Source organism: Trichoplusia ni, chromosome 4 (genome assembly GCF_003590095.1).
Source record: "Trichoplusia ni isolate ovarian cell line Hi5 chromosome 4, tn1, whole genome shotgun sequence".
NCBI lineage: Eukaryota > Metazoa > Arthropoda > Insecta > Lepidoptera > Noctuidae > Trichoplusia > Trichoplusia ni.
Genome location: NC_039481.1, coordinates 789,998 through 816,445, shown reverse-complemented (window position 1 = coordinate 816,445; position 26,448 = coordinate 789,998). Strand labels below are relative to the sequence as shown.

General features: G+C 35.3%; 1 protein-coding gene across 1 annotated transcript in view; it reads left to right on the top strand.

Moving 5' to 3' along the window:
* The window catches only part of LOC113492457 (nephrin-like), an 83,008-nt gene that overhangs the window by 29,984 nt on the left and 26,576 nt on the right, over positions 1-26,448 (top strand). Inside the window, exon 3 of the mRNA XM_026869906.1 lies at positions 22,629-22,752. Within this exon, the coding sequence (XP_026725707.1) occupies positions 22,629-22,752 (124 nt within the window). The remainder of the gene's footprint in view (positions 1-22,628; positions 22,753-26,448) is intronic.

The following is a 26,448-nucleotide window of genomic DNA, read 5'->3' as shown; positions in this document are numbered from 1 at the left end:
GGAAGGCTATAGGCTATATAACATCACGTTGCGACTAATAGGAGCGAAGATGCAATGGAAAATGTGGAAAAAACGGGGAAAATTCTAACCACGTGGACGAAGTCGCGGGCAACAGCTAGTATTGAATAAAATTTGCATATTAAATTTATTCAAATCTCATAAATACCGATTTTTTTATCAGAATGTGTTCTAGTCATTGGATACATGAACTGGGCTGCTTTTGTAAGACTACTAAAAAATCACGGTGTATATATATGTATATATATGTATATATCAATGGATAGCCAAATGGTTGAGATCACCACGCCAAAGCCACAGTGCGCGATGTGTCACAGGTTTGTCGTTACGTTTTACATTTAAAATATAAGTAAGCCAATGAATATATTTTGTTTCCGCTAAGGTCGCCACTTCAGACATGAGCCGCGATCATCAACAGTACATCAATCTTCATAGCACGTAATGAGCGGATCCCCTAAGGACTCGGGCACACTATCGACGCATGACTAATGAATTTGATGAATAGATGAATCTATAGAATCAAAGTCGTGAAAAGTTGATGCTGTGTTTTAATTCATGATAGACTTTAGTTGAGAATTAGTCTTGTAACTTAATCTTATTAAAAAATAAAATATATACATTTTTAAACTTAAATAATTTTAATAACAGATTCTCTCACGCGTAATCAATAACAAATTAATTTTATAAAAGCTTTTTTACAAAAATATTTCTAAGTGAAAACATTGCAAGACCTTTCTGTATTATTTCTAAAACTAGATTTCTTTGCTTGTTAATTACTTAGATTAAGAATAACATTTTCTTTGTATTTATATTATGTTTTTTTATTATATAAAACACTGATTTTTAAATTAAAATTATAGAAACAAAAACGACACGAATGAAAAAAAAATCCCAGTGCGTCCACACCCTAAGCATTGATCATGAAGCCGAAGTGCCTCATTACACAAACATAGACACAGACGGATGAATTAGGGCTAAATGCTTGATTAATTGTTATGTTGTTATTTAAATTGTTATGCTGTTATGTTATAGAGATAATTGGTGGCACACTGGGCTTGTATTGGCAAATGCTGTGAACTAATTAATTGATAAGTCGCCAGCTACGGGAATAGGGCTTTATTGGAGCCTTGATGGCGTAGTACGTTGTTGCTGTTGCTCTATAATATGTGTTATGGATTTCTGGTTGGTTTTCTTGGATGTATTGACATACGAAAATAATAAAACGAAAGTTATTTTATGATTTAAGAGCTAAAGGTTAAGCTCATGAAAGATTGAAGAAATTATTATAGAAATAAAGGAGACATAATCGTAATTTAATTTTAAGAATAAATTATTTGAATTCTTGTTTATGGATTACTTTTTAACAGTTTAGCCAAAGCAAGTAGTTCTCTTTGTAGGATAAAATCTACTGTAAAAAATATTGCTTGTGTTGATTATAGTTACATTACCAAGAAATCTATTTAGCACTTGATAAAACTTGATTAGTCATTTTTAGCAGTATAGTTAATTACTCATAATCAAATGAACGAAAAATTGGTAGGTACGTATAAGTGACTCACAAACAGCAAAATAAAGAGTTCTAGGAAATTAAACATTGCTACTAGCTAAAAGCGCCACAGTAATACAACTGTCAAAAATCATTTATAATAATATATGTTAAAACATGCATAAAAGTACCTGTTTCGCAATGAATCGTTAAGCAAGTAAGTTACTTATTGCATCGCTGCTGGTTGGGAAAAGGTGGATTTTCCAAGTATGTTATATTTTAATATTTTATGTTTTGTCTAAAATTTTTAGCTAGTTAGATGACAGCGCTGTTTGACTGATAATGTTGGATATATGTACCAAATTTCTTTATGTGTTCTTTTCTAAAACTTTATCTAAAATGAATGATAAATATCACTTTTAAATACCCAAACCTTAGAAACCATGGTATTTACCCGCTGATTCTAAAGCGTAAGTATCTCGCTGATACACAACAAGAGTCTTTATACCCGAAACTGGGATTAACTCCCACTTGACCGGCCTTATGGATGACTTTACATATTTTGTATTAGGTCATCATCAGCTCTGTAATTGGGCTGTTCTGTTTGTTTAATCTTTCATGGGAACTATCGGTTTGAATTGACGTTACGTAATTTGTTGGTATTTTTATCCTAAGGTTGTTTTTAGATCGTATTGGTCCTTTAATTGGTTGTAGGAACGTTTTGTACTTATACCAATAAAGGTATTATTAAAATTATTGCGCGCTATCATTATTTCTTGTGCATTTTCTAATTACTCAGCATGGACGTAAAGTAAATAGTATTATTTTAAAAACAAATGGTCAAAAACTTAAAATAAAAATTACTGAAATTTGTCTGAGACAAAATTACCGCTATGGTTATATGTAAATAAAATCTGCAAAATCGATTCAACCAGTCCGAAATTATAAGGTAAAAATACAGACAAATTGAGAATCTCCCTTTTATTGGTCGGTTAAAAAAATATTTAACAATAATTAATTTTTGTTGTCTTCGCATCCTGTAAATCTGAAAACCACTCCACGAGCCAATTCACAGTTCACAACAGCTCACTAGAACTGTAGCAATATCCACAATTCCTAGATTTTTATAGTTCCAATAACATCTCGTTATTCAAGTGGGAATCACGAAATTGGAATGGAAAATGGCGGCGCAGTATGGCGGCCGGTGCTCATCCACTCATAGTGTCGCAATTTCCTTCTGCGCAGATGACGGTGCCTGTGTCAAATGTCTTATTTTATGAACTCGCTGCGACGTATGCCGTTTGCGTTAAATTATAAGGTGATGAGTTTTTTTAGTGTTTTAGTTGAATGATATGAAAGTCTTAGCTCGAGAGCTTATATTGAAAATCTAGATTGAACCTTTTGAAGCTATCTATTTCATTTATTGAAGCTATCAAACACTAAAATTAATTTTCCAAATCGGACGTATACTAAGTTCCTAAGATTATCGGTTTCAAACAAACGAACAAATTCTTCACCTGCAAAATATAAATAGAAATAGATGTAGTAGTTATGTATGACCTTATTTAGATGGCTCGTAGACAATAGATACTCAACTGATATAAATTTACTGTATCAACTGCATCTGAGCAAATGTCTTCTCAATCCTTATCAATAGATATTTTCTTAAACGAAACAACAGAACAACATGTTCTATATTCCCAAAAGAACAGCGCATGTTATACATACATCACACGTCCGTTAGCAACAGTTTTCTATAAACACTTTTCAATTTTCCCTCCCTTTGAGACGACCTATAAAATATGAAGTTACACTTTGTTGTTTCTTGTCGCGTTTACTGTAATGTAAATGGTACATTAAGTTGGACCCGTGTTGTGTTACTACGCAAGGAAATTGATATTTTTCGATAGAAAAAATGGGTGCGTAATGTGTCTGTTTGTTCATGCGTAGTTTTTTTGTGTAGTGTTATGTTATGTCGGTATTTTGATATCGATGTAGTTTGAGAATAACACAAAACTGAAACGACGAGGAAGACGTGTATATATGAAAATGATTTGACTACCAGTTTCATATAAAAACTACTTTACTTTATTGCGACTCAGTTTTTTTTCAGTATAATTAATAGTATTTTTAATCTTTAGGTGTTCGCAAGGAAATCACATTTTTTTAAGAAAACTATAAACCTCTTTTTTTGTCAAATTTTTATATTACCTCTTAAATAAGTCTCACAATTTAGATAGATAATATTAGGTCAAAAATACATAAAATTCTATTTTCGAAATACATAACACCTACTTTTCTCAAAAAGAGTTTGTTAACTTTAGTCACTAAGTTCCCATTCCTTTACTAAAAAAACAAAACTGAACGAAAACTTACAACAAAGTAAAGTTTTTATCGGTTCCTTGTATAATTAAGTGTCAGTTGCGTGCGGCCCTAGTAATTGAATGTCAATCATGGTGAGGTATATTTGACTTTAATGTGCACTAATGGCTGAAGCGTTGAACTTGACAGGTGCTGGACTGATAGACACTGAATTGTTTTATTCTATTTGTTTTGCATCTAAGTTAATAGCGAATATATGAAGAAGATATTATACCAGTGGACCGAAATTGAGTTGTCAAAAGGTTAAGGAAAGAGAGAAATATTAGTGTCAAATTGCAGAAAAAAAATGACTATTATTATCGCAATAACTGAATTTATGGAATTATGGGAATTATATCCCTGTTCGTTTACAACAATGGTCGGGTGTATTTTTGTCTAAAAACTAAAATGATAAAAAGACGTCTTTTACACAATATAAGATGACACATGTTCACTCCATAGGTTGATATTTTTGGGGTTATAAGTATCTAATTGAACTCGCAAAAATCGTGGCTTGCAACTTGCTCTTGCACTTGCGCACTTGCATAAACTTAGATAAAAACAAAATCAGTTGAGACAAATATTCAATAACAACGCTAGTTATGCTAGTTGTATCTCGTTTTATCGTTGACAATGTTGACAGCTTCTGGGTGGGGCCGCATATCTTCAAAGATAATTGAATTAAAACAGATGACTCTTCAGGGTTGTAAGGAATCTGAGAGAAATAAAATGTGAGTACAGATTTAAAATCAAGGATTTTTGTAAATATGACTCTTATAATCAGATGGTATTTCCATTCATTTTGGAGCTTCGATCCACGGTCACCTTTGTAAAATTATCACTTGTTCAAGAATTAAAAATCATACTAATATTAACGTTTAAGTTTGTCTGTATGGATGTTTGTTACTCTTTCACACAAAAACCATTGAACGGATTTAGATGAAACTTGGTATTTTTCATCCGGATTTTATGTTTTCCTGGCATCATTTTCGATTTGTAGCGAGCGGACCCGAGGACAAGCTATTCAAAAATAAAATAATCAAAATGATCTGTTCCAGTATTTCTTTATTTAAATAAAATCATCAAAACGATCTGTTTCAGTATTTCTCATATGCAAACTACGAAACCCTTATTTAGCCATAACTCAAACAAATTAAACTCAACTCAGAACGTCATTTATGCAATACCGCGTTGAGATGCATTATCAATGTCCCGCTCCGTTTTATCGTCCCGTTGACAGCTGCATCGGGACTCCATCCTTTAATGGCAAGATTAAATTTGAAATGCACTTCGACTTTTATGAGAAAGTAACCGTTGGCTCTGTATTGTACATACAGAATGCATGTAAGAAATATTTCTACTTAATGTTACTATTATTTTTTGCTACAGCTCTTAAAGTTGTTGTGAAAGAGATTGCCTCAATTGATAGCAACTTTCTTATGGCAGTATCATAATTATTTAAGGATGGATTTTACAAGTATATTGTTCGAGACGTCGCGACGAGTTTTTGATCTAACTGATCTCCGTCAGAGATCCAGCTCGTAAAGAAAATAGATTATGGTTTTATTTTTGATACGAACTATTGTTGATTATGTTATCTTCATACATCGTATAAATGCCTCTCTAATTTATAAAGGTTAGCTGCTAGCTATGGAAATCAATTTCTTTATTTTGCCATGTGGAATAATTGAGATACACTCGCCCTGTCCAACTCAAATGTAACGACAGCAGAAATTCTCAAAAAGTTGTCTTAGGAAACTTCAACTCAAAAATTACTTTGATTTTTTGACCAGATTTCAGCATCAACTTTAAAGCCAGATTTTTCACATTTCAAACGAAAACCTTTACTTCAGACTTCTAAAAAATGTCAAGAAATTTCCAAACATTTCGCTCTACTTTCAAATTAAGTAAGCACTTCAAACGTAAAAGCTCATATATATCTTTGCATACAAGTTTCAACAGATGTAGATCAGACTTAACAAAATACGTTATAAAGTGCTGGAGTTTAGTAAGAGGTGTAGGTGTAGAATGCACTTGTTTCGTAATTTCCGTCTCGACGGAGGGAAGCACAGCTGCGACGCACCCACTCCTACATAGTTATCGTATTTATTTTGGCTAGAAATGTTAAGCGGGCCTTATTTACGTTGTTCGTGCTCGAGAAATTGTTTGGGGGTGACAGCACCAGTTTTTATAACTATTCAGAGCGTTTTGTTTGTTGGCTTCTTTGAATCTGGATTCTGGAACAAAGGTTCTCGTTCTAAGTGTTTTATGATTAATGTTAGGTTCTAAATTCTAAAGAACGATTTTTTTTTTATAAAAATTGTTATTATTCCATTTTTAACCCCCGACGCAAAAATCGGGGTGTTTTAAGTTTGACGTATCTTTCTGTCTGTTGCATCATAACTCCCTAACGGATTGAGCGATTCCAATTTAATTTATTTTGTATTAAAAGTCAGAAAGATTTTACTTCTGGATTTTTTTAATTGTGTCTTATTTTAACTCGTTAGTACTCCCAGAATGATTCCTATCAAGGAACACCTAATCTAACTCATAAGTCATTATTAATGCTGCAATCACCAGCATTGACTATTTAATTTCAGCCCATAATACCGCTCATTCCTCACCCAGAACAATTGACGTGATAACCGAACAGTAACTAAGTACAGTTAACTTATATAATCCGGTACAGGATTATACATTCAACAGAATAGTGACGTTCAAGCAATTTCCGTCGTCTTCTGTTTCACGCTTCGAGTTTATTTTATTAAGCGTTTCCTTAAATATGGGTGGATGAGCACTCGTTGGCTTTAGTCTCGGAGAGATATAATTGTTTTGATATGGTTATTCCGTGAATTTATAAATGCATTGAAATTGTTGTAAATGGTTTTGTGTACCTATTTGATTTACTGAAGTGTAAAGCTGCTACGTAAGTTAATACTCTGTGGTGTAAGTATTTTTTAGTTCGACCCAACTGACAACTTATTTTTTTATTAACAAAGTAATTTTTGAAGAGATCTTCATTGGAACTGAACTTCTAAGTCATGTAGTGTTCTTATTATTCAAAATCTATTTAAGCTTATTCAAGGCCATTGGATACTGTCCTATTTTTTTGTATGTACTTTTTTCCCTTAAAGCCAGAATTTTGTTTTTGATCGAAATACTACATGAAATTAAAAAAATCCAAGATTATTTAATTTTTGTAACATCAAAGTACCTTAAGGCTAAGTTTCGTGCTCGTTCTACTTCATCGGAATGGCATTTGGCATTTCAAATTGCTCATTGGCAGTTGGTCTTAACAAGTCGAAAGTGCTTGTGAACGATTAACTTGTGTTCACTATTGGTGTTAATAAATAATTTACAAGTTTCGAGAAACGTTCATAACGAATTATTAGGTAAGCTTATATAAACTGTTATCAAAACCAAAAATATAGGGTCAAAGTGTATTTATTTTGAAGTCTGTCTCTAAGTAGCCAGAAATCCTTATGAGCTGCTATAATAACTCTGCCATGTAAGTCATTGTACCGTATTATCTTCTTCAAAACAGCTAATGTCTAGTGCATGTTTATCCTAAAATGGGAGCACTAAGATGTTCTTTTGTTCTACAATGTCTATAGGTATTCATACTCGCTTTTCAGTACTAAATATCACATACAATTAGTTCAGAGACAAAAAACATTATGCCGACGATGTTTAGCGGCAAACAGGGGCCAAACAATGCAGCCAGTTTCTTTCAGTCGTTCCAGTTGTGAGTAAAAATGAACGTTGCTGCAACACAGTTGGATGCAAATTGAATGCGCAACTTGGAAGTGCTCCGAACAATCGTATCGGACGCCTGGTCTGCAGACTGAGGGAAAAATAGACGGGGATTGGTTCCGAAATGAGATTCCATTTGGTAATGTATACCAGAGCTTTTTTTAACCTTATTTTCCTGATATAAAAATGTTTATTTTTGAATTGAGGGGAAAATAATCCTATAAAATCTAGTCTATAGTCTAGTATACAGTTCGTTGTAGCGATCTACCGATGCATGAGTGGTATTGTTTAAAAATATATAATTTCGTCCATTTCATTAATAACTATTCAAGTTTTAATATAATACAGTAAATAGCAAATATATTGACTGCGGTTTTATAAATATTGAACGTGACCTTTAGATGTAAAAACAACCACATAATTAATCATGTAATTATTAATTTGAACATTAATCCTCAATCTGTTTAGCAGAAGCCAGGCTCGGCCATGCGCACCAACCAATCCGACGGCCGCATCCGGGCTTTTAGCCCATACGTGCGGGCCGTGCGTCATGGTATGTCCGACTATCCGCAATGTGGATTATCACTTGACACGCGTTCAGGCACTAACGCCATCTATAATGTCGGCTCTGACTTGCAAATTGTTTTAGCGAGGCTTCAAATTAAGCTAGCTCCTACCGTGTTGATTTTCAGAGTAATATGGCCTGCCTCGTCCCATCTATTTGCTTATTCTCTGTAAAATATACACAACAGCCAGCAAAAGTCCACATTTGGAGATGTGCCAGTTGAACGCTTTGGCACAGTGGGTTCCCGCTAACTATCTTACTAAAGATCGGTGTTTGATCCCCTGACGAAACTAATGTTTGAGTTCTGGGAGTTTATTATCCTGCTTCGTACGATTTCAGGAAACTGGGAGATAACTTAGAAATTTAATTTTGGTTTTATAAAATGCTTATTTTTGCAGTTGATTTCAAAATTTGAATGAAAAAATATGTTTAAAATATTGTTTTCTTTTCAGGGGTTATATTCAAATGAATATTCGTTTTATAGCTGAAAAGAAACTTTTTCGCTCAAACTACTCTCTTACGAGTATAAAACCTTCCCATTCTGACAGATCCATAATTATAAAACCTCAATACAATACAAATTATGTTTTAGACACTTTATAAATAGTATATGAATTTTATTTTTAAACTTTATACGTTTACTTCAAAATAGTCATAATACCTGAAATACTCCATATAATTCATCATAAAACCATAAATATTCCTTAGTATAATTTCTCTAAAAAAAAATATAGTGTCTCATCTATGAAGCAATAGGTCTACATCACATCGGAAACAAAGATATCGGCTGTCTACTAACTTTGAATGCTATCTCAGTAAATGAACATTCTCATTCACAAATATGTATTGTTTGGCGCCGTTTTGAATTAGTTATTGTCTTGACTTATTATTATATATTTGAACTTTGATATTTCTGAACCCGTGGCTTCTAAGTTTCACAGAGAACGTGTAGATTTAGAATCAAGTGTTGCTTTTGTATTTATTTCATCTGGGATTTGTGATTTGGTTATTTTTTTGGGGAATGATGTAGCAAATTTTTTCTTTTTATTATTTGTATGAGAGATTGGGATACAGTTCTAAGTTAGTTTGAATCCTTAAGATGCTTGTATATCATATTTTCATTTAAATTCTAGCAACTATTTTACATAATGATAACTTACTGTTTTAGATTTTAAAGTTCAGATTTGCTTGTGGGAGTTAGATGGTAATAGAAAGACGTGATTTCTCAATACTGTTTTATTTGCTACTGACTTACTACTGACATTTAAGAATTTATATTTAATATTATAATGACACCATGCAGGTTATATACATAAAAAGGAGTTTTAACACAACATAGGTTTTAACACAACATACCGCCCACCAAAGGGTATATAGCCCTTTCAAAAATGTTCCTATTTCAGATATAAAAGAAATTAAAACTTAATACTATGAATAGTTATTAAATACAAAATTAAATCAACATTCCGTGTCTATTGGTAAGTAACACAACTTATTAAATGACCTCTGCACTACACTATCACCACTTTTTATTGAGTATACCCGAGTGACACCGTCAGCACCCGGGTGTTTCTCAACAATACGGCCCATCATCCATTTACCCGGAGGTAGATTATCTGACCTTATTAGAACAATGTGTCCTAAGTCCAGCTCCTTGACTTTATGGTGCCATTTGGAACGTTGTTGCAATGTTGTCAGATATTCTTGTTGCCATCTGTGCCAGAAGTCAGTTAATAATCTTTGTTGATGCTGCCATCTTGATAAATGACTCATCGGGACATCTCGGAGGTTTGGTGTCGGTACAGTTATTGGTGTTTCACCGACAAGGAAGTGACCAGGTGTTAGTGGTTGCAGGCGATCCTTGTCTGTATCATCTATCATAGTTAACGGTCGTGAGTTGAGACACGCCTCAATCTGACACAACAACGTGCTCATCTCTTCGTAGGTCATATTGTGGGTCATGATTCGTTTTAGATGATGTTTCATCGCTTTCACACCAGCCTCCCATAGTCCGCCCATGTGAGGACTATAGGCTGGGATAAAGTGCCACTTTGTGCCATCTTTAGCTAGCGTCTCAGCGATTGAACCTTCGAATTGTAACTTGGCTTCAGTCCAATCTGCGACCAGCTGCCTGTTTGCTCCGACGAAATTGCGGCCTTGGTCGCTCCATATCTGAGCGCATCTTCCCCGTCTTGCTACAAATCTTCGGAAAGCTGCGATGAAGGTATCTGATGTGAGATCTCCCACCAATTCGAGATGAATCGCCTTTGTCGACATACAGACAAAGACAGCGATGTACGCCTTGTGTGTTTTTGCTCCCCTGCCTCTCGACATCAAGACTGGATATGGGCCTGCAAAGTCAACGCCGGTATTCCAGAAAGGCTTCGCCGGTGTTACCCGAACTCTAGGTAAATCTCCCATTTGCTGTGACTTTGCTGTGGCGTTCAGTTTAGCACAAATTAGACATTTTCTGATCTTTGCTTTAACTAATGTCTTTGCTTTCAGAATCCAGTATTTAGTTCTTAAGAAGCAGAGCATTATTTGCACTCCGCCGTGCAGCGTTTGACGGTGAGCATCGGTGACGAGGAGATTGGTAAGACCATTATGGCGATCAAGAATAATCGGATGTTTACTATCTTCACTTAGATCAGAGTGACGCAGTCTTCCGCCCACCCTGAGGAGGCCAACATCATCAAGGTAAGGATTTAAATTGGTTAATTTACTTTTTCCTTTAATTTGTGTTTTTGATTTCAGATTTTGTATTTCGTCTTCAAAGTCATTCTTCTGTGCTATTCTTAAACAAGTTTTCAACGCATCATCTAGTTCTTCCGTGTTTAAAGGTAAGTCTTTGATTTCTAATTTCCTTCCTTTTAAGAATCTTTTGCAGTACACTACTACCGTGAGTAGCTCTTGTAATGTATCACAATCTTCAAATTTTCTAATTATACTTTTTCCAGTGTCCAAAGTTAGGTTTACTAATATTATTTCCCTTTTTTCCAGATCTGTCATCATCATATTTGGTCTGCTGTATTGTATTTCCCCTTCTCTTAGCCAGACTGGGCCTCTCCACCATAGTTCGTCACTCTTTAGATCTGACAGAGATGTTCCTCGAGAAGCGGCATCAGCTGGATTTTCTGATGATTTGACGTGATACCAATTGTGATTTCCGATGTTGTCTAGTATTTCAATTACTCTGTTTCTAACATACGTATTCCATCTAGCAGGGTCACCGAATAACCAGGAAAGTACAATAGTGGAGTCGGTCCAAGCGAATATCTGACAGGTTGGTATATTCATAGCTTCCTTTATGCGCTTTAAGAGTCCGGCAAGCAGTACAGCACCACTCAGTTCTAGACGAGGTAAGGATTGTGATTTAGTCGGTGCTACTTTGGTTTTAGCAGCGATTATTGAGGTCTTTACGCTACCCGTGGGTGTCCGTACTCTTAGATAGGCTACTGCAGCATAAGCTTTCGTGGACGCATCACAGAAGCCGTGAATACTGATGTTATTGTTGTTAGTTTCAGTAGTGTGTAGCCATCTATCTATCTCGATACAAGGTAAGTATAGACGAAATGATTCTCGTAAATTATTCCATTCCGTGGCTATGGTTTCCTCTACTTCTTCATCCCATGATATTCCTTGAAGCCATAATCTTTGAATTAGGAGTTTTGCTGGCAAAATAGATGGAGCCAGCCAGCCTAGTGGATCAAATAATCTTTGTAGATCGGCTAGAATTGTTCTCTTTGTAGTAATGTTTGACGTACCAGGTAAGTTGAGGCTGTACTGAAAACGGTCATTACCCATGTTCCATTGTAATCCCAGAGCTCGTGTTATACCATCTAAGCTTAAGTCTAGCTTCACATGAGAGCTTCTTTCGGATTCTTCGAACTCTTTAAGAAAATTAATATCATTCGAACACCATTTTTTTAATTGGAACCCGCCTTTCTTGAGTATGGTGTCTATTTCCTTGGCCACCTTCAATGCGTCTTGTACATTGTCTTTTCCTGACATCATGTCATCCATGTAATAGTCGCGTCTTATTATTTCCGAAGCTTCAGGGTACTTCTGTCCTTCATCTTTGGCTATTTGATGCAAAGTCTTTACTGCCAGGTATGGAGCAGAAGCAGTTCCAAAGGTGACTCTGGTAAGACGGTAGTCCCTGACAGGTTCTTGATCATCGTTCCTCCACAGAATTCGTTGCAGATCTCGGTCTTCTTTCTTGACAAGGATCTGCAGGTACATTTTTTGTATATCAGCTACGAAACAAACCTTCTTCATGCGCCATCGCATGATCAGACTTCTCATGTCATCTTGTAACTGTGGTCCAACCATCAGTTCGTCATTGAGGGATGTATTATTTGTTCCTTTTTGAGATGCGTTAAAAACAGTTCTTAATTTGGTTGTCTCCCTTCCTTCTTTAATCACGGCGTGATGAGGTAAGTATACCGACGGATTGGTGATTTCTTCTTCTGGTACTGTTTCCATGTAATTTGCTTGGTATTCTTTCATGACTGTAACATAGTCACTTTTAAGTTTTGGGTTATTCTTGAATCTTTGTTCTAATTGGTATAATCTCTTTAAGGCTATTGCTCTTGTATTTCCATCTTTAGATAATAGCACGTTGGATTTCTTTGGTAAGGTTACTATGTACCTTCCGTCTTTATTTCTCGTGGTTGTGATCGCATAGATCTCTTCGCACCTTCGTTCCTCAGCAGTGGGTTGTCTTTGGTCATATGGGTCTTGTTCCCACATTCGTTTCAGCATATCATTTAGATCAATGTTGAGGTGCATAACGATAATCTCTCTTTCTGGTAGGTTGTACTCTACGTTCCCAAATAGGATCCAACCCAGAGTAGTGTTTTGAGCACATGGTGTTCCTGGGGGGCCCTTGATAACTTCACCCTTCATGATTTGGGCACATACGTCAACACCCAGTAATAAATCTACTCGCCCTGATTTATTGAAACTTGGATCGGCGAGTGCAAGTCCCTGCAGATGCGGCCAGGTGTTGATGGAGATGGTTTGTGACGGCAATTCAGTAGTGAGTCTCGTCGACATAATGTATGTTTTTACTTTGAGGTTGAAACAAGCGTCGTGTCTGGATAGTAGTTCGATTTCTGCAGCATGTTTGACATTTGTTTTGGTTGAGCCGACGCCAGTGATGGTGCCGTTGATAGGCGTTCTTCTCACTCTTAACAGCTGGGCCGCTCTTTCGCTCATGAACGTTGCTTGGGAGCCGTGGTCAATCAAAGCACAAAGCACTGTCACTTGTCCCGTCTCAGGTTTTCGTACTGGTACAAGAGCTGTGGCCAGCAATGCAGTAGACAAATTAGCAGCGACATGCGATGAAATGGTAACGTTGGTTTCATTTGGTTTTGCAGAATCTTGATGGGTTTCAAACTTGTCTTGTTGATTCATGTTGTCTGGTTGATTTGGTGACGTCATTGGTATTGATTGATGCGTGAGCGTGTGATGACGTTTGTGACATTTTCGGCAGAACATCCGCAGGCGACATTTGTATGCGGAATGTCCTGGGGCCAGACAATTGTAGCATAGTTTGTTTTGTTTTAGGTACTCACATCTCTCTGCTGGACTCAGTTTTATGAACTCCTCACAATGGCATAACGTGTGATCCTTTTCACACATAACGCAGCATCTCGGTTTTGATGTACTTGACGTAGACACGTGCACAGCGTATTCTTTTCCTCTAGATGAAGGCTTTTCTTTACTTGCAGATGTAATAAGCTCGAGCGTGCGGAACTTTGACTGTAGAAACTTGCTCAATGCGTCCCATTTAGGTAACTCGTCGTTAGTGGCATCATACGCAACTTCTTCCCATTCACGATGCGTCTCTGGATCCAATTTATGAACGACTAAAAATACAATGAGAGAGTGTGCGAGTGGATCCAGTGAGCTGGTTGACAGTTTTAGGTTTGTCAGTGCGTTCAGACATTCAGTCGTCGTATCCAATATCGCTTTGATGTTACTAGCCGTTTGCGAGGTTATCTTCTTTTGTGTAAACAATCGTTTCAATATTGAGTTGGCAATAATGCGTTTGTTACCAAAACGTGCCTTTAGCATAGCAAATGCGTCGTTGTAGTTATCCTCGGTAACTTGCACGTGCTTCAATAGCGACAGGGCTTCTCCCGTTAGACTACTTTTCAAATAATGTAACTTTTGTACTTTACTCAATGTTGGATTGTCATGAACTAATGATGTATAAAGATCCTGATAAGCGGGCCACTCATCGTAAATACCTGAGAAAGTTGGTAGTTGAATTCTCGATAATTTGACTTGTATATCCATAGAAACACTGTTGTTACGGGCAGCTTGCATAGAAACGGGCAACGACGTGGTGTTTGATAAACCACTCAATAAGTCATTCAGATCGGCTAGTAAACATGTATATAAGTCTTCCTGCACAAAGTATTCTTCATTAACAAAGTATGGAATGTCCTGTCGTTTTGGTTTAGGAACACATTTCACTAGTTCCACATGTGCGCTTTTATACGTAGACCAATATTCTTCAATGTTCTTAATACGAGCTTCGATGTATCCCTTTGTTAAGCGTTGTTTCGGACATTTCTTGAGATTTAATTGGGTTTTTGCTAATAACATAGCCGTATCTTCTAACACATTTAACAATTGTTCCACTGAATTTGCCATATTTGTTGCAATACGCCTTCTTTTCGTTAAAAGCAGAACGTTTTAAAACTTATTACACCAATTTTATATTTATTTAATTTAAATTGTATTTTTTCACTAAATTCTTTTTTTTCGAAAATTGTTCGACGTTCGATTGCCTCTTGTTTTGCGTTCGGTGCTTGAACGTCGTAAGTCGCACGAAGATATCCGGCTCGTTTGGACCATATGTTTTAGATTTTAAAGTTCAGATTTGCTTGTGGGAGTTAGATGGTAATAGAAAGACGTGATTTCTCAATACTGTTTTATTTGCTACTGACTTACTACTGACATTTAAGAATTTATATTTAATATTATAATGACACCATGCAGGTTATATACATAAAAAGGAGTTTTAACACAACATAGGTTTTAACACAACACTTACTATAAAGGAGACAAGTATCTAAACATTCAAATTTTAATTTGAATAACAGTCAATTTTAAGAACAGTCAGTCTTTTCTTACTAGTTTATCTGATTTCTTGCACCAGCCATGACATACGTAGTTTTTGTTTTTAACTGAAACCTCAAAATTCAAATACCCAACAAACATTTAGTTGTTTAACGGACTCTACACTTTCTTTACAACCTCAATCGTAATTAATTGCCCCTATTTCCTTTCTTGTTGCATTTGCTGCAAGTGCGTCATCTTGGTACAGCAATGTGTAACCAGATACTCAATCATCTAATGGACTAACTAGACAGTTAATGAGATAAAGCACACAGACACACGGAGCGGTGATGTATTAATTTTGCATGCCTGACAATGTTGGGGCGGTCGTGTGCTTGAGTAGTTAGGGTTGACCACTGATTGACTGAGAATAATTAAATCAATATACCACATAATTTTGTTTCAAATTGTAAATAGTTATTCATACAGCTTTTTGACTTTGGTAAGTAAGTGATACAAATAGCCTAAATATGTAAAGCGAATATTAATGTTGTTGGTACAAACAATCTTTAAATTGGCTTCCAAAAAAGAGGCTTATAGGTGGCTAAGACAACTCGTTGAGTAAACGTAAAACGCTCAATACTGCGAAAGTAGAGACATAATCCGAAATTAAATAAATTCTAATCAAAATACTCTATTATGTGAGTACTTTCATAGCTGTTAAAATTAGGCGAATTGATAATCTTATAATAGTAATATCACAAAAAAAAAATACCTAGAACACAGTTATCATTATTTCACATTTCATTTCATCATTTTCAATTATTATTTTTGTTTCGTGTATTTATTATTAAATATTAATTTAAAGCCATCTTAAAACATTTCGACAGCCCTATCACACTCCCAAACATGAGTACACCATATGCTTTGTTCTGGTCAATGAGATTTCCACTGAGATAGTATCATTAGCCGCAGGTAATTGCTGCTTGAGGCAGTCACTTGGGCGAGGATAGCCAAATTCCACGAATATTGTAAATAGCTGTCGCTAATTAAAAGTGGACGGGAAACAGTCATTAGTGGTTGTGTTATTTTTCGTGTTTAAAAATATAATGGTTTTCGGTTCTCAAAGTACTAAATAATTTGGGTATAGATTCAATGCCTAATATCGTATCGGTCGATGAATATTTTTGGTTGGATTACCAAATTGAATATCACTTAGTTTTCTTTTTGAAACCCTGTCCCATAGCAATGAAAAAATGGGAACATGAAATTAACGAAAAAAATACGGGACGCGGAAGTACCAATTTAAGCTTGAAATACCAAGTTGTTACTTTTACATGCGGGAGTTTCGATGAATTTATGATATATACTTCTAAATTTCATTAAAACAAACTCTCGTAATAGTGACTAACGACAGCACGCTTTTAAATACAACCGTATTTTTCCAACACAATACCCGCTTCATTCCTCAAAATAATAAAGCTTAAATCCAAAACACGATAATCCACCTTTTGTACCATTGTGTAACACAAACACGCCCGAATAAACTACATGAAAAAGGTGGCAATCAAACCCAAAGGTATTAAAGTGACAATACACCAAGAATCCACACCTCAAATATTTTGATATCCGGCTGATATGATTCAGAAAGCTCCCATATTCGTTAGTCGGCGTGGATCGATGGAGCTCATGCATATTCATCTCACGGACACAATTAGCTCGCTCCATAGTTTTGAACCGGACCGAACCGTCAATTATATTTCGCAATCTGTACGACGGTTTTTGTGAGGAGCACTGATTTGAATAGGTAACATCACGGTCAGAATATTTTAGGTTGAATGAAGTGTTTTGAGCGTCTTTTTTGCGTCCATTTATGGGCAGTTGAAATATTGTGGGATAAAAATATTCTGAATCGAATGAGGAAATTGAAAACGTGCTGAGGAACCAAAGTGGAGAAAGGAAAGATTTATAGAATTCATAGGGAGACAAAGTCAACAGAGCTTGGTAATAAGATTAAACACCATAATATTTAGGGCGATAATTATGGCTGTGATTCGTATATTTGAAGTTTTTAACAATGTGCTGTCAGAGGCAATTGTAGTAGATCCCTGAACTATTGAAAGCGTAGAAAGGTAAAGGTGATTAAGGAAGGCTGCTAATAAAATCCCAAAACAATACTAATAAAGATACATCTTTACAGCTTACCGCTATAATCCTTCACATTTACGACAACCGTCCAAGCAAACGTGATTAAAAGTTCCAAAAGTTAAAACATAAACGGTCACCTCAGCATTACAATTGCCTAATGCCTCTGCTTATGTTTTGAAGGGATAATAAGGGTCAGGTTTAACGCCGATAGAATCATCAATAACTAACCATCGTAACTTTGTTTTACGACTAGAAATTTTCATTTGACATCGTAAAACAAGGTTATAGTTTCACTTAAAACTGTAATAGTGTTTAATAGAATATGTTTAGTTTACGTAACGAAGATGTTTAAGGGTTGTGTTGTGTTGGAGTTATGTTTGTCACAAGGTCACGTCACATTGTTGCTCGTCACCATATCTTATGACGCCCACGAGGTTTCTCGTAGGTAAGGCAACTAAAGGATTATGAGACTTCATATACTCACGAATGTTACCGTGCGTAAATCCCGAAATGTTGTGGCCCCTCATCTTTGTGACCGAAATGTCAAAAATGACGCTTATGTCGCGTGGCTGGGGCAGTCACTGAATATTAGAGTGAGGTAAGTGAATTAGGAAGATACTGAGAGTAGATTGTATACTTTGTTTAATAATTTGGTTAGATTTGAAGTTATAATATCAGGTATTGAAGAAGAACAATAGGTATTTGAATATTGTTACCAAAACAATAAATAATAAAAGGGTATATCCCATCGACCCTAATATATACATGATTCAAATATGAAATTCAAATTTTTAAGTAAAATAACATCCATCTGAAATTAATTCTGTAAACACCTGAAGCCAGATACCCTATCAGAATTAATCCGTAATATCGTACCCTTTGAAAATCCTAAACTTTGATTTCTCTCGAAACGATTCCCTGGTTCCCGGGATTACTCGCCCAGGTCGTATGTAAATCGTTCCCGGATTCCGGACACAATAAATGTGCGGGACGAAGCCCGTTTGATCCATCCAGTGCCGGACAAATGGAACCAGAATGGAAAAGTTTAATTTTCATGGAAAGCATTGACTTCTGAAGGGTTTTATTTCAAATTAAATTTGTGTTCAGTCGTAACATTCACATATTAAACAATAGATTTAGTTAGAACGAAGTATTAACTCTGAAATAAAAAATTCAGTGACTTAAAATTTAAAAATCCTCCAGCTAAAACACACATCCCGATTTTGAGAAAACCTATTACAATGACAATAACGAAATATTCTATATTACCAACAGAAGCTAATATGATCTTGAATCCGACCTAAATACCGACCAACTCATGGCATTGAGTACCGCAACAATAAAACAAAACACATTCGCGTACCAAGTACCAGCCCAACAGGGCAAGAAGTCAACTGTTATGCGCATATGTAAAATTTTTCCTTCATGAATCAGCGTGTCTATATTACTGTCATTACATTCCAGTTGCTAACGATCTGCTCGATTAAGATTTAATTGCTCTTACTTTGACGCGACAGTGCGTTGCTGATTGCGAAACGAATGAGCTGATTGTTGAGGCTGTTCTCAAATTTGAATATATTTTTGGCTTCAGTAATGTGCTTTGAATGTGTTTTGTAATTGAGGAATTCTTTGCTCGTGAAAACTTGGTTTGTGGTAAATTTCTAAGGTTTTGTGTTTTGTTTTTTAATTTTACGAAATAAAAACAATATTAGGCAAAATTTGAATATATCTCTTGTTTTGCTAAATTGAATGTCTCTAATAACATTATCGGTATTTAGAAAAACAAATACGTCCATAAAGCAAATGAAATAAAAATAAGATACGAATTATTATAATTTAGCATTTAATCTTTAAAAAGCTACTTCTCAGAAGCTCTTTCTTTAGCAATGAGCTCAAAAAATTAATGTAATTAAACAGATCGCTGAATCGATCAATCGAATATCGAGAACTTAAATAAATCGTCTTGAAATCGACATTATATTGCTTCTGTCTGACGCGATCAACATCAAAAGGAGTTTATTCTAGGAAGTAATAATTATACTCTCTAAGGTTTTAATTACTTTGTATGATTCGTAGGTGGAATTTATTTTATTTTTATTCCACTTTCGACATGCTTCTAAAGAGCTTTTATTTGTATCTCAAATAGTATTAAACTTTATGATTTAAAGAAGTATTTTTTTTTTGACCATGTCTGGACTACGTCAATCTTTTACCCTTCACAAGCCTCCAAAACCATGACCTTATACCGCTATGAATTGAAAGACGTAAGAAACTCATCTTCTTCAAGTCCATCTTTTTCATAACATCAAAGTCACATCTGGTCCAAGAATTGACTAGCCTGATGCAAACACATCCAGACACCCCAAGACATAATATATTGATGACTTCATAGATAACAAAGCAATACCCTTAGACGAGGAATTTAAACTCTATCGTAAAGGGGTAAAGTTGGGAATCCTTATTCGTTGTCAAGTTTGGCTAAAGTGGCCATAACACTAGCATAATAGGCCGTAGATCGGTCAAACGAGTGTAATGCCGTATGTACAGACGTAGGGGTGGGCAGGAGCGGTGGTAAACATTATTACCTATTAGTGATAATGTTTTAGTGTATAGGCTTACAGCGGATAACGCGGACTTAGGTTTAGGATTTAGTATCGTTTTGGGTCTAATGGTTGCTAAGGTAAAGTGGAATTAAAGAGGGTTATTGGAAGTGGAAACGTTTGACGGTTAGGCCTTGAGTGTTTTAGTGTTATCATTTCCTTTATTGAAAGTCGTATCGATGTGTTTAACAATGTGGATTTGTGTTCTGTAAATTGTAACACTCAATTCTATAAGCATTTTTAATTTGGAGAAATTACTGATAATTTTAAACTGTGTTCTTTTTTTCGGTCAGGCACTGGTCATGAAAGTCCAAACATGCGATTTACCTATAACAATTTTTTCACTTTTCACCAAAACAATATTATATTACGATGAATACTATACTCACTCAATAAAAACAACATTTATCCAAAAATAATAATAACTTTATAAAAACTAGCTGGCCCGGAAAACCATTTTTGCACTATTTCAGGTATGGAAGAAAGCATTCTGGTTTTAAAAAAATCGATAGTACCCGATTCCGAGACCTATTGCAAATTCATCTAAAATTTATAGGATCCGGAAAGCCATTTTGTAGTAAGGCTGTGGCACAAGAATTTAATATATATTAAGATGATATAAATTTAACAACAGATCCAAAATACAAAAGCGTATAACTTGCACCACTTTCCCCTCCACCGCTGCCTACCCCAATTTGTGTTAGGGCTTATTAATGTGTGGAGACAAGCGAAAAACTCTACGTCAGCTGTACTCCACTATTTACTGGAACGTCGTCGTTTTTCATCTTCAACGGTATATTGCTCCCTTTTATCTTAAAAATATTTATGCGAGTCATTTGCTCAAAATGTATGATGAACATAGTAAGGATAAGTGGCGTGTGAGATGTACTGTTGTGTATAGCTAAGGTCTACGTAACTGTAGGCAAGATACCGAATTTCTTAATAAGCTCTTCTATAGATAAATTAAGAACCTAAACATTTTGGGATGTATAGAATCTGAATTACATTATCTCATTCTCACAATGTATCGAACGAAATACGCATTTCACTGAACAGCAATACCACTTACATAAGATACAATGAAATATCGAAACATCGGTACCTAGCAGTTACAAACCAGAAACCAACAAAAACCATTACAATCGAATCAACTAATAAACTTCCTTTGTTTAATTGAATCCATCAAAATAGCCCCACTGAAAGAAAAGAAAATACCGAGGGAAATAAAGCAATCCGAAAAAAACAATCGAAGGACGACAAAAATTGCCTTCAGAGGCCTTGAATCAAAATCTAAAGGAATTTTCAATTATAACAAAATAGGATATGGGGTGGGAAAAATCGGCAAGTAATACTTAACGATAACTTTTTGGCAAAGTCCTAGTTATATTAGAGGTATAAGTATTAAAAGAGGTTCTATTAGAGTTTTAGATGTGCAGGAATTTAAATTCTCATAAGTGGTTACCGTATAAGAAATTCTAATGTGAATTATTTTTGGTGAAAATCGCTTATGCAGTCTTAGCAGAACTGAATGATGACGCAGCAACGAAATTTTGAAGTTACAGTTACGTGACGTATGGTATCCATGATTTAAACAATTAAAACTGAAATCTAAATTGGGCCTAAGGATATTTCATGAATTCTGAAAAGAGGGTGTAGTGGCACAACTTCGGGGAGACCTAGGACCATCAGTGGACTTCAACAAGCAATATTGATTGAGTATTTAGTGCATATGATTATAAATTATTACTTTTTTACCGTCAAACTTAAAAAAAGAAAAAATATAATATAAAAATTCTACTCAAAGAGGATACGGTGTTTTAACTGAAGCTAGTGATACTGATACCTTCCTGAAACATGAGCTTGCATTGTGTTTACAAAGAAAGAAAGACAGTCAACAATTCTCATTAAAATAATAGCCCCTAATATGAAACAACATCCGACAAAAAGATAATACATGGACATCGTACACTGAAAGAGAATGGAGATCAAAGGCCCCAAAACGTGTGAATCGAGTTAGTGGCGGGAGATCCTCATCCCCCCTATGGGACGAAGAGTAGGAGGATACACAAAAGCGCCAGAACCATCATTAAACACGAGCTTTTCCTGTACTAATGTGACGGACAATACCGAACCGTGCCCCCCTCCAAACCCCACCCCTCGTTTCTGTTTCCCGATGATTTCCTTTAGAAAAAATCTTTTATCTTTTGAATGTGATTTCGAATATAATGAGGGCTCCGTTTGAGACGACGATCGTTTGAGTTTTATTAAGATGTGCCGCTTGATACGGCAATACGATTAAAATATAAAAGTAAATAAGGACGGTCAATTTTTTGGGTGTTTTGAATAAATATTTTTATGTATTTTATAATGATATCGGCGATTGAAGTGATAATAGCACGTCTGGTCTGATTCTAACTGAAATAATTTAGTTTCTTTTTGACTGACTTTGTTGGTAGATAATATTAAAAAGAGTATTTCTATTCATTGCAGATGAAATCAATTCTTTCTTCATAATTATTTTTTAGGCTGTTGTGATTACTTCGTTTCTTTCTTTCGAAAAAAAATACAGATACACACCTGGGCACAAGGCATCCAGATTAATTGAATTTTCAATTTGTTTCAGATGTAATCCAAGTGTGGTCAGCTCCAGGCAGCATGACGCGGCTGCCGTGCGACCTGGCTGCGCCCGTCAGCGAGGTGGCTCTCATGTTCTGGTTCAAAGAGGGAGATAGAATGCCTATATACACGTGAGTCTTGTTATTTAGAAATGCAATGAAATAGTTTATTCTGCTATCACCTGAACATGTCAAGTCGATATTTAATAACTAGCTAAGAAGAGAAAAACTCAGTGGTCATCACCTCTTTTGGAGTCATGACAATATAGTTATTTCGTTATCAATAAGTGTTGCCCGGACTTGTCTTTAAAAGGAAAAGCCAGATTTATAGCCGGGATAAAAAGGCTTGAAGTGGCCGAGAAAATTATATTATTAGCATTCGAGTTAGACAGCCATTCGAGTAGAAAGCAATAAGAGCCAATGTTCTAAGTAAACGAAACAAACTTACGAACGGAATAAATTCATGAGAGTGACCAACTTCAATATCTTCAAGTTTGAATCTGATTTCAAATCCAATCAATAACAGTAAATCTTTCCCAAGTGTTAAAAACAAAACGATACTATACCTAGTTCCTTTCCAAAACCGAACCCACCTACACAAAACTATCGATGCCACAAAAACAGAAAAGAAAATCCAAAAAAAATTAAGCAAAGACCGCAATTTATTATCATTAATTCCGCTGAAATAGTTCGCGTTATCAGTCTTGTGAAGTTTGTATCATTAAAATTAGGTTCGGAAGTTCCGTTACAAGTACGAATGGGTCAAAGTTTTAACGATGTGACGCTATGTGACAAGACCCCGGGCTCTTAGATGTTGACGAGATAACTCGGTACTTTCTTTTAAAGATGAATCGGATTTCTTTCTTTTATTCGTACCTGTGATTTTATGTGGATGTTAGGGTTTCGAGTGATTGGCTTGACATTGGGAATAGTGGAGGTATTTGTGTTAGGTCCTTCGTAGAACTAATAGTGGTAAATTGGGATGAAAGGATGTTATGAAAGTGATGAAAATATGGTAGATTTTTTTGACCCGTGATGCAGGGTTTTTTTATAGAAAAGTAGGAGTAGCAGGCTAGTTAGGTTTGTGAGATTCATACAGTTTTCTAGAAAATAACAATTTTCAATTAGGTAAAGGTAACTCAATAAATTAGTGACTTTTGCTCATCGACATCGACTTCGTTGTTTAACTCTCGATTCCGGTTTCATTTGAAGTGCCAACAGAAATACTCTAAAAGTCAGCATTCATTTGATTATCTTAAAATCACGATACCTGTTATTCAAAATAATCAGATTAATTACGTCCTCCAAGCGTTTCAGTGACTCTTAATTAGCAATATACTTACCTACAGGTCCGTCATTAATTAGTTAATTACCAATATCCAAGTAAATTCAGTGATACGATCCTAAACTATTGAACGATGCCCATCTCGTGTATCTGGCGTCTTGATCGCATTAGTGTTAGACTTAGCTGTATATAGCCTATCGGGTATTGTCGACAACTGATTAAACCATTCAGATCGGCCACAATAGGCTTATTAAATAACGTCATCCAAGACTACAACATGTTAATTCATGTGTTTTGGTGTAAGGCTGATAGTGACTTGATTTTGTGTTAATTAGCTTTTGGAATTGATTGGTCTGCAGAGGTCATTATGTCTGTTTAGATCGGTGTTTTGTGGATCAAGTGTTTTGACTTTTAATTCGATTTTTAGTAGGTCGTGTGAATGGATTTTCAATAACCAGAGAAATATATGTGCGTTATGAGTTTACGTTACCGAATGAGAACTTAAAACCTTTTAAAGGGATCGAATAAAAAAATCTATAAAATTTATACTTGTTCGGAAACACATTTTAAAGATTTTCCTAGCGACACGACCCCAAAATTACAACCATAAACCTAATTTAACTCCAAATTCAAAGAAACTAAACATAATATAAATACAAAGATAATTCCATTATGTTTCAGCACACCATAATCCCATGGCATTTCGTCTCGTTTGTTTTCCGTAGCGCTTCATTTGTCTAATGGAATAAAGCCTGCACGTTGATTGGAGTTCTCTGCCTATGCACTTTTTGTATGTAGCGCGCATGTTTTTTTTTTTGTTAGTTTTGTTACGAGCATGTTTGGCGCGAATAGTGGTTGGTATTTTTAAAAAAACTGCGGTGAATAAAGTTGCCTTTTTGTGGGAATGAAATATTTGTTTTTAAAAATGTTTTCGGTCTTGTATGTTTGTTTGTTTGACACTTGAATTTTTGCTGTGAGTTCTGGGATGTCGAAATGTTTTACAGAGCTTGTTTTATAACGTCTTGAAAAACTTATATCTATCGTCGAAAAAAGAGTAGCAGTGGTAAATGGTCCAGACTAGAATACCAGTAGTCCTGAGTTTGATTCTCACCCATGTGTGTGTGATGACAACAATCATGTTATTTTGTCTGGGTGTAATTTGTCTACATTTCTTAGGTATGTTTTAAAAACAATAAGTAGCTATGTTTACGAGTTGTCTAGTACTCGCAATACAAGCTTTGCTCAGCTTAAGACTACATTGCCTTGCAGGAAAGTAATGGATTACTATAAAGATGAAAATCAAAAGATCACACATATTATAGAAAATTCAAGGAAAATTCAAGCATAGTGCCACATAGTAAATTACATCTCGCTTCCCGAATAATCTTGACCGGACAATATACCTTAATATATACCCCTAAGTAACCGCATAAGGGTCGCACCGTCATATACTATTAAAAGCACATTCCGGTACTGATCTTAAAATAAAAGAAAAAAACCTTATCTTCGTGGGAAGTCGTAAAAATCGGGAGTTAGGGAGGTTTTACGATGGACGGCGGGCCAGCGTCACACGTCGTTATTTCATAATGTTATCCCCTACGTGTTAACCGACTGCGGAAAAGGGGGTGGTGACTGAAATATTAATTTTAATATGACGTTTTTATTACTGGAATATAAAGTGGAGTTGTTCGGAGAAATGAAAAACTTTCTTTAAAAGTATTTTAGGTGGTAACTTCGGTAAAGAATATTCTTAATTTTTATATTAACTTAAACAATTTAAGTGCCCTATAAAAATTTTTGTTCAAAAATTCCCAAAAGTAATATATCTAGACTTTCTCCAAGTTATCTTTATACCTACCGCTAACTAGGCAAAGCTTTTTGCTAGGTAGCAATATCTTATAGTTAGGTACTATCAGATAGTACTTTAAATAGGCTGATTATGTACTTAGAATTGTAATAACTGCTTACAATGACTGGCTATAGTAAAGAAATGTATATCTCACTTAATGAGCAAATTCAAATGTTATTTCGCTATACAATATAGATCAAGGGAATAAAAAAACATTTCTGCATGAAAAATAGATATTGCCTGATTTTCAAACCTACCCAATATGGACACCAAATTTCATGAGAATCGATCAAGCCGTTTCGGAGGAGTTCATTGCAGGTACGAAAATTAAGTATATTAGATTTAGTATCCAGGTTTCGATCAAACAAATCACGTTGCATACCCTACAATTCAAGCCTGCAAAGACAGCTTAAACAAAAACTCCCTGCTCAAAATACTCGAATATAAATATACAAACCGCATTATACTCATAAACTGATTTACTCGCAATGAATATTAATGTGCTGGCAATTATCGACGCCGACAGTGAACCATTCATCAGCAGAGAACAATTATACACCCAAATTGCTATTACTTCCTGATATATGTATGAAATTTCTTTATTATACAGATATCGATATGGTAATGATGATGTCGGTGTATATTTTGTATGGTATTTGTATTTGTGTAATGTGGAGTGATATTGTTGGAGTGA